General features: G+C 38.3%; 1 protein-coding gene across 1 annotated transcript; it reads right to left on the bottom strand.

Moving 5' to 3' along the window:
• Positions 1–8,936: 8,936 nt before the first annotated feature.
• Positions 8,937–9,961, bottom strand: LOC143414986 (C-type lectin mannose-binding isoform-like). Its single transcript, XM_076880169.1, has one exon. It carries the CDS (start codon positions 9,693–9,695, stop codon positions 8,937–8,939), a length of 759 nt encoding a protein of 252 aa, XP_076736284.1. The 5' UTR covers positions 9,696–9,961.
• Between the last annotated feature and the right edge of the window lie 239 nt (positions 9,962–10,200).

Below are 10,200 nucleotides of genomic sequence, written 5' to 3'. Positions count from 1 at the left end.
GTATTTGTCTAACTAGTTAATGTGATCAGTGAATTGTGGTCCATCCTGAAATTTGACTTCCACCCAGGTGTCATCCACATATCAGAACCAATGACTTGTGGTCTAAGGAGCTTGGAAAGAAAAGTGTCTGCACTTCTTTAAGTTGCTTGAAGACGTTTCACCTCTCATCCAAGAAGCTTCTTCAGTTCAAGGTCACCTTCACCCGTCTTCACACCTTGGCTTGTGTGAATAGGTAGAGGATCATTAGCGGGTCCATTGTTCCTCTTGAGGTTACACATCCACAGGGCTTAAATCTGGGACTCTCCACCACTTGACCCTTGAACTGAAGAAACAATGCCCTGGATGACTGAGAAGCTTCACAGACAATGACTTGGTGGTGTTACAGGGTAGAAAAACAAAGCCCTCTTTCTTAACAACTCAAAATCAAAACTCCCATGTGCCTACTTTGTGTAAATGTTGAAACGTGATAGGCTTGTGTGACCTTAGATTCACCAGCTGTCCCCACCTTTCTTCCTCCAGTGTTATTTGAATGTCAAATTGTTTCATGGCTTTGTTTACCCTGTAATCCTTTGGTGGCAAAAAAGATCATTTATCTACCTCAATTCCTCTTAAGTATTTGCATTTAAACAGACATGCCTTAACGTGCCTTGGCAACACTCCACTTTCTGTGACTCATAATAAAGCAACTGAACAAAGAAAGTAAGAAAAGTGGGACCCACATGAACAAACATAATAAACGAATCAAAATTACTTCGTGTGCATGCTTCATTCTACTCATTCTACTCCAATGTAGTGTACAATTTTATTTAAATGTTTAGCCTAATTGTTTCTTCAAGAAATTTTACTTTAAGTAGATTTTTAGATTCAGGTCATTTTTCTTGCTTTTCTGGTTAATATGGAAGTGAATGCCAAATGACCTATGGCATCGCCTGCAGTTACAAAAGACTCTAAGCAAAGTAAATTACCTTCATTTATAATTACAAAAAAAAAAACACTCACAAAAATGTCTCTTAACAAGGTTGACATGCTTCGGTGATTTTGTTGATGGTGACCTTTGGCGGACTCCTAGATTTAAAAACAAGGTATGATGAGTGGAAACCCAGAGCAGATGTAAACAGATGTAATCTACTGGAACAGAGCATGCTAAACAAATTATTGATTTGTTTAAAGTACAACAACCATTTCGTCCAAACCAGGTCTCAGCAGACCGAGTGGCTCAATTTTTTGCATTACTAGATGAGGACTTTTTTCAATGAGCCATATTTTCACAGAAACCTGATAAAAGAAGGAAAAACAAAATGTAACAATCATATAGATATTCAAAATAATATAAATAAATTTACAGTATATTGTCTGAACCAAGCTCATATATGAAAAAGGTTGGTTACTAAGATACTAAGGTCACTTGAACACATAAAAAAGGAAGAACTTCAGGTACTCAAGAGTCTCTGTATACAGCTCAGCAGCTACAGACACGGCACAAGAATAACCGGCTTTAACAAAGTCAAAGGACAAACATGGCTTTGTTTCTGCAATCAGAATAATGTGCAAATAACTTAAACACAATAGAATAACGAGTCAAGTTCCCATCAAAAAACCTGATCTCCAGGGCAAGACATAAATTTCGGATCTCATTAGACTGATGGATGGAAAGATAGATATGTCAACTTGGTGTTATGATTGTGCTAATTCATTAAAAACAATGAAGAACACAGCTCTGAAATAGAATATTTATAACAATGAAATACACGAAAACAAAGTGTTATGGACACAGAAACACAAGACTGAAAGCAAGGAAAATATGTTCCTGAATTTATTTACCTGCACACTTGCATAGAGATGACGTAAATACAAATGTGAAACCTATTTATTTTGTTTCCAGGTAAACACAAACTAATACATTTTAAAACATCATCAGTGTTTAGCATAAATGTAAATATTATAAAGGCACAGTGTTATTGCTAAGCACTTGTATGCCATAAACGAATGCAGAAAAGCAATAACACTGTGGCTTAACAATAACAATAGATTTGATATTGGCGGGTTTTATTGTTTGTTTGTCGTTAGTTTTTTTCTTTTCTTTTTTTCTCAAGACACTAAAATAGCTAAAAACTAAATTAATTAAAAATAATAAATAAACACATGATGTTTTGTTTTAACAGAAGAAAAGAATATAATAATAATGCAAATCATTTGTGAAAACAATCAAATATTCTCAGTCTTGTAAGAATCAGCTCAAGTACCACAATCAGGGAAATAGTAACCCATGAAGTACAGTTTGAAGATTATTGTGCTCTTGCTGTTCTTTCTATGAACTGCAGAAGGTCACCAGCTGTTTTACTAGGGCAGCAAAAACACTTTGGTTATACCAGCCATCATCTCACTTCCTGTACGGAGATCCAGTCATCTGTATTTCTAACACTCAACTTAATGCTGTTTTGCTAGTTAGAAAGCACAAATACATCTATCACCTCCATTGATCCGGAAACCAAGTTTCATGTCAGGAAATATTGCTTTGCTTCTGGTTTGCTTCAGATCCTGTCCGATCATAAAATATTCAACTACCAAGTGTCTACTGAAGTGCAAGGTTTACAGAGCTGTGTTCATATTATTTCTCATATAGGGTTTTGTGACATGGTGCTGTGGAGATACAGAAATTATTTTACTGCTACCATATATTCTTTATCATTAACATTGCATTAAACAGTTTATTAAAGCTACTGGTATCATATTAACCTTTTTATTACAGGTGCAGCTATAATCATTGTATACACATTTGCATGTTCTGCTCATTAAAAGAGTCGATTAATTGATTAGTTACTGTAACTGATGCATATTATGTTCATTTGTGACGCAGAAGGGGTTGAACCCTGACATGAATAAAACCATTCTCAATTGAGCTGTTCGGTGAAGATCGATGCTGGTGTTGCAGTATACATCTTCCCACGCATGTACTCAATAAATCATTGTTTGACTGCACTCTTCTGGGCCTCTGTTTGTTTGTTCCATTGCTCAACATTTTCGAATTCGGACAGTGCTCATACCAGAAGCTTGGGCAGTTTGACCAAATGCAGCAGCATCATTTGTTTTCAGTCACTTGGAAAGACAAGCTCTCTAACACTGAAGTTTTGTCCTGTGTAGGAAAGCCAACAGTGTACCCAATGGCCCTGACTGCTCAGCTGTGTTGTGGTCATGATGCTTGATGGCAAACTGCCCAAGGATTTACCCTATGGTCAATGATCCAGTTGGGCTCGCAAATGCAAGTGCTACAAACGTGCTTTAAAGCCCCAAATTGATCCCCTAATATTATAGAAGCTGGCCTCATAGTGCATTCATTAAAGATATGCCATCAAAGCAGATGTGGAGCGTTGAAAAGAAAAACAAGATACTACAATGAAGCACCATAGAAAATGTCAAGTAAACTAGCATGCCTGCAGCAGACAGAACAGCCCGTGATTTCAGTCAGTGGGGACAACATTCTTGTATTTCCTGTGAGGCAGAACCACCACCACAGGAGAGAGAAATGGCTTCTGCGAAACCTTAAATGATACACTGGCTTAGAAAACATTTGACAGTAGTAAGTGTCTGGTAGCATGAATCTAGAGTGGGTCAAGTGGAATGCAAACAAATTTCCTACAGAAACATGTCATGACAAGAAGCACCATGGGTCTCTATTATGGTTAGTGGTCTGCACTTCACACAGTTGATTCCAATGTGAACACACACGTCAAAGACCAGAACAGTTTTGTTAGAAATTTCCCCCCAAATTAACATTTTGTTCCTGTGCTGCACTCCTTAGAGACTGTTTTAATATTTCAGCACAGAAAAACAAATTTTGCACTTGCGAAAATTTTAATTTGTTATTTTAATTGTTTCCTATCTTATTATCATTCCTAACTTATAAAAGTTCCATGTTAACTAAAAGAAAGGCAGGCAGGGCCATTTACAACCACAGAACTGGACTTAAAAGAAATTTTATTCTGTATTTTTGTAATTTTGGGTAGTTCCTGTGTTCGTCAATAGGAATATGACAGCAATATAAAATCCATGTATACTTGTTAAAAAATTTGTGTAGATATGCCTTCACCTTCCACTCAATTAAATGTTTACTGGCTGGAGTTTAGATATAAGGAAGAGATGCAACTGGTGTCTCGAGGAAATGCAAAATGCAAAGCACCCACTCTGCTGATGTTAAAAGGAAGTGAAAACAAAAACATGAAAATATAAGTGAGTGATCAGCACCCTGCAGTGGTCAGAGAGAGAAACTAACAAACCCTCTTCTCATATCCATTGTCTGCTCCTTAACAGGTTCAGGTCATAGGGTCAGCGCTCCTCCATGGTCTCACTGAACTCTGTCACACACACACACACACACACACACACACACACACACACACACACACACACACACTCTGACTCACTCACTGGCCTGCACCAGTTACCAGTCACTTTGTGGATCATTGGACTGCCACTACCTCATAAGACTTTGTTGTTATACTATCTCTTACTGTACATTACTAAATCTCCATTTGCACTATTTGCCTATTTGCACTACTCTGCCTGGTTTGCACTCATTGTCATTTACCCTTACCTGAATACTGTATATTGTATATTGTATAGCTTTCTTGTTAATTTGTATTGTATTTATTTAAATTTTTACTTTTTAATTATTTTATTTGCATTTTTTAATCACTCTCTTATATTTAAATGTTCATTGCTATTTCATCTAGGGTTTGAGAGTAACGAAATTTCTATTCTCTGTATGTCCTGTACATGTGGCAGAATTGACAAATAAAGTTGACTTTGACTTTGACTAGAGAACAGATATCTCTCTCTCTGCTGCCACTTTCCCTAGACTCAGCTTCCATTGAAGAAGGCATGTCAACAGGATTGAGGACTTCTTCAGAATGTTCCCATCTCCAGCAAGACTCCTCTGACAATGAGAGAGAGCAGAAAACTACCAACTATGTAACTCCACGGTCCAGTGTTTTCTGTACTAAGAAGAGAGTAATCTGGCTGCCATTTACCGGTTTTTTCAGACCATAAAGCACACTGGATTATAAGGTGCACTGTCGATGAACAGGTCTGTTTTCATACATAAGGTGCACCGTATTATAAAGTGCATTAATACATACATCACCTGTGTATGAATGGGTGGATGACTGGATGTGTAAAGCGCTTTGGGGTCCTTAGGGACTAGTAAAGCGCTATACAAATACAGGCCATTTACCGCTTAATGTATGTTCTTTAAAATACAGCGTGTTTTTTTTTTTAAATATTATAATTATAATAATGCATAATTATGTGGACATGCATATTAGATCATTTTTTAGTGAAATATAATCCCTCCAGAAAGGCAGGAAAAGCCCGGAAACTTACCTTAAAACTAAATATGTTCCCTAAAACGGTGACAGAGCTACAGACCCATGACAGCCTTACACAGGTAGCCAGCAGCTATGACCAGCACTACATGTGCAGTTAATAAAAGGACAGGTAATGTCTGTCACGCTGTTGCACACACAGCACGCTCATTTGTTTCAGTTCGTCAGTTGCAACAAGACAACTTACCAACGTGTACGTAATAAGCTAATATTCCTGGGTACTACACACTACAGTGTACGCTGTACACCTACTTACTGGTTTTGTCGCATCAGTCTGTGTCTCTGAATTAACTTGTGTTTCTCTTACAGCTCCGGACCGCAACAAATGCGCGTGCTCTTTGTGAGCTCGTTCCCGGCTCGTAACCAGCGCGTTCTGCTGTCAAGGGCGATCATTGGTTAAATGTGATCATGTGACTGATGCAAGCCAGATCCTTTCATTTAGCAAAACTGTGATTAATAGTTAAATATTATTGTTGAGGGGCACAGACAGGACTCCGCATGCACACACATTAAAAAAAATAATAATAATTTTTTTTTAAAGTTGCCTCAACAAAAGGGCACTTTGGGCACCCGTCAGGAAAGGGGCGTGTGCTCAAGCCCCTCTAGCCACCCCCCCGCACGTGCCTGCCTTATAGTCTGGAAAATACGGTATAGCGATGTGTCGGTCGTGAACGAAATGGCTCTTAGAGCCGGATCTTTGAAGTGAACGACACGAGCCGGCTACCTATTGGGAGCCGTGTTTTTTTTCTCCCTTTCTTTCACCCTCTCTCTTGCACTTTTTTTTCCACTTCACTCCGCACACAAGCCTTGTGCTTGCGCTGGGTGGAGGGGCGGTAGTTACACTCGCAGTAGCCTAGGAACAGAGCGGGAGGGAAAGAGAATGTGCATCTTCTTTTTGTTTTCATATTTTAATTTATATTTAATTGTGTTGTCGTTTGTAGTGTTTTGTGTTGTTTCACTTTAAATTTGTTTAGAAGGAAAAAGCTGAAAATGTAATTAGCTAAAAGATGAAATGTAAATAGTTGTTTTTTGTATTATATGATTGATTTATTACTTTTTATGTGGAGTGAATAAATAACAGTATATTTACGGTGGCCCCTAGAGACAAAGCAAGTAAAAACTCAGAAGCATGTACAAACTCCAAAACACATACAAAACGCAACAGAAGTGCTCCAAGATGCTAGGGGCAGTGTTGAGCTTTTGTTACTTAGTGGCTACACAAGCCAGGAAGTACCAGATTTGATGTGTGGTGGTACCAGGTAAATGAACATTTTTTTTAATTATTTGAATATATACGAGTGTTTGTGTATAAATACACGAACAATACACATATGCTTTTAATTGTGTAATTTAAGTGATCTAGGTAGCTCTGCTTTGGAAGTTCAGTTAACTCTAGAAAGGTGTTTTGGAGTTTGTACGTGCTTTCTCTCTAGGGGCCACCATATATATTTATATATAAACATTTATAAATAAAACCAATGTTTGTTTGTTTTTTACATTAGTAATTCCTTTTGTGCATAATTTTATATTGTTGTTAATAATAAATTAATTAAAGCAACAAAACGACCTGAAGAGCCGGTTGGGAGCCGAAAGAGACGGTTCTCTAAAAAGAGCCGGAAATCCCATCACTAATACGGTAAATAGACTCTCTTCCCAGAATCTGGTGGTTGTGATAAAGCCTGGGGGCAACTCATAGCTAGCTGATCACAGTCTAAAGAAAATAAAGATGGTGCCAAATGTTAGAAGTCAGCAAACACATAGGACTATCATTTCTGACAGTGCTACCTCTAGCAGCTCTTTTGTGTTCTATGAGCTGCACCTTCCCTTTTCTTTTCTTTTCTTTCATCCTTTTGTGATGTATTTATTTTTTTCTATCCTTCCTTCAGCAAATTTCTTCCAGTTTTGTTTACTAATATTGGCATTTGATTATCTGATTTAATTAATTTTTTAACTATACACAGATGCATACCCATTTATTTATTTTTATTTTGGCATACACATGTATGAATGCACAGGTGTGTACATGCATATGCACGGATGTTATTATCAGTATTCCATTATAATTATAATTTTTCAGCGGTGGTTTATCCTCTGGCATTTTTGCTGTAATTTCCCACAATGAACTCCCAAGGCTAGATCTTCTGAAGTTCTCTGCCCATCACAGAAAACTAGAGGAAGAACAACTCATTTTGTTGGCATGGTGTTTGTATCGTTCTTTTTCTTCTCTCTCCTCCCCTCCTTGATGTCCACACTGTATGATTTGACTGTGTATTTCTATACTAAGCCTCACCCTTCTGCGCTCTCTCTCTGTGTAACCTTTATTCAAATGGTTTGAAGCAAACTTCAGTCATTCATTACAATGATTACATTATCTTCTTTTCTATGTTGTACTTTAACATGATCATCCATTAAATCCACCACATGTTAATATATTTTTCTGTATGTCTCACTTAGTTAACCCGAGAATCACTGCAAAATATGTAATAGACAAGTGAGTGTCCATTTTACACTTTACTTCTCCATGTACACACATGCAGAAGTTTTATGTAACAGCAGAGGGAGATATTGTATTTCGAGGCAACATGAAAATAATCACAGACAAGCATTTAAACAGACATTATAAATAGGGCTAGATATTGTCACTTATTTCTATAACTGATTTGATTCCGATGGTCCAGATTCGATTCGATTCTCAATTCAATTTCGATTCAATTTTGACTCAGACAGTCAGAAATATAATAATTCTGATCATTTATCATTACATATTTTATAAACAAAGCTGACACTTTGCCAGATGTGCAAGCATCACAGCAGATCCTTTTATGTCAAAGTAGCTGAGGATAAAACACAGAAAAACATGACTGAGATTTTCCAGGCCTGGCTTTTTAAAGCAGATAACCCCTTAAAAATATTCTGCAGTAGATAAAAAATGGAAGTTTGCCAGGGTCAAAGGTGAATCATGCCAAAAAAATATAGGCATTAAAAGAATTTAATTGATTAGAGTACATTGCTCATTCATTATATTGATAAGTCAGATTGAATAGACTACATACCTAGCTATACATATAATTATTAGTGCTGTCAGCATGACATTAGCGCCATAACCGCATTAATGAGGACAATCTCCGTTAGCAAGTTATCGTGGATCGCCACGTGCGTGGGGCTGCACAGCGTCAACGTGTTAGCACGGTTAGCTCGTTAACGCGTTGTTTTAAACCTCTGTATTATTTAACATCCAGTTTTTTTTATTTTACTTTTGGATAAAGTAGAGCCGGAGGAATTCAATCTCTTTGAGAAGCAGAGTTTCACACAACTATGGTCACTGCAAATTGTGTGGGTTCACTCTGCATGCAAACAAAAGGATAATCTCAAACGGCATCACATTAAAAAAAATATTGTTATTATTTCATTTTACAGAGTTGAACTCCAATGCTACCAGACTTCTGTCAAGAAATTCACATCAAGGAGCAAAATGAACAATGAACAAAGGACACTACCAAGCAACTATAGTAACAAAAATGAATATTTAAAATTGATTTTGCAAAGCATATTTCCTCAGTAGCAAACAAAATTAAGTTTCTCTTCACAGTCATGAGCCCCCCAAACACCCTCAGTCCCTTCTGTCACCTGTATGGCTGCACACTCCATCCTGGGATCAGGACATGCTGGTTTCCCCCCTTCATCCCAGGCCTCGTAGTCCATCTCCTGCCTATCCACCCACAGCCAGCCTGCCTGTCCAACCGGAGAGAAGAAATGCAAACCAATCCAGACATGTTCAGCGGGATTATGTTTTTTCAGTTCTCTCTGGATAAGCAGCATCTCGGTCTCAGATGCCACACTGGCCAGGTCATCGTGGTGCTCCCTGCAGTACTCTAGAGCTTCCTCCCAAGTCTTTTGCTCCTCCACTACTACTGCGCGGTAGCAGAAGAATGCTTTGTGTTCCTGTGAGTTTGCATCATTCCACCCGTTTTTCTGCAGACAGCCACTGTCTTCAACACCGAAACAGTCGTTAGGCTCACCTGGTGACCAGAAACATGTGGTAGTCACTCCACCCCCTGACCACAGCCATTGCTCCCTGTTGGAGCAATTTCTTTCCGCTCCTATCCAGATACATGGCCAGGAATTACTATTGAGAATACCAGAGAGCTGCTGAAGTTTGAGATTATCCTGTTCATTACTGACAGGAGCCAGGTCTGTGTATTGCTGCCGACAGTGTGTCAGAGCATCCTGCCAATTCTTTTCATCTTCAATATAAACATACTTGGTAAAAATTCCAGAGAAGCTCAGCAGGATGCACATGAAGAATAGATCCATTGTTTACTTGTTTTAAAGTATTTTGCTCTAATGATAAAGGTTAAAAGAGGAGGGATGGTACTTGTCAAAGCTGTGAGCCTTTCGTATTTGTCACAAAATATTTGCATTGAGGCGGCCCTTCCCTTCACTGAACCTATAGTATTTAGCAGCCATGTGACAAATCACACGTGCTGTTCATTTGTATTTTAGCTTTGGTCAATTCATGTTTATATTGTCCTCTTGTGAGTAGAATTGCAACAAGAATCTAACAAATACAGTGTGATTAATTCGTCATAAGAAAGTAAACAAGCAAGATTTTTTGAATTCTGAAGTGGATCTAAACTTGAATGACCATTTTGGTCTGCTGGGGCGGCAGCATCTCTGCTGGGGACAGGAAGAGACTGAACAGGGTGATCCGAAGGGCCAGCTCTGTTCTAGGATGCCCTCTGGACCCAGTGGAGGTGGTGAGTGACAGGAGAACGGCGGCTAAGCTGTCATCCCTGATGGACAACATCTCCCACCCCAT

This window comes from Maylandia zebra, linkage group LG23, assembly GCF_041146795.1.
Source record: "Maylandia zebra isolate NMK-2024a linkage group LG23, Mzebra_GT3a, whole genome shotgun sequence".
NCBI lineage: Eukaryota > Metazoa > Chordata > Actinopteri > Cichliformes > Cichlidae > Maylandia > Maylandia zebra.
This window is presented reverse-complemented; position numbering and strand designations above follow the sequence as displayed.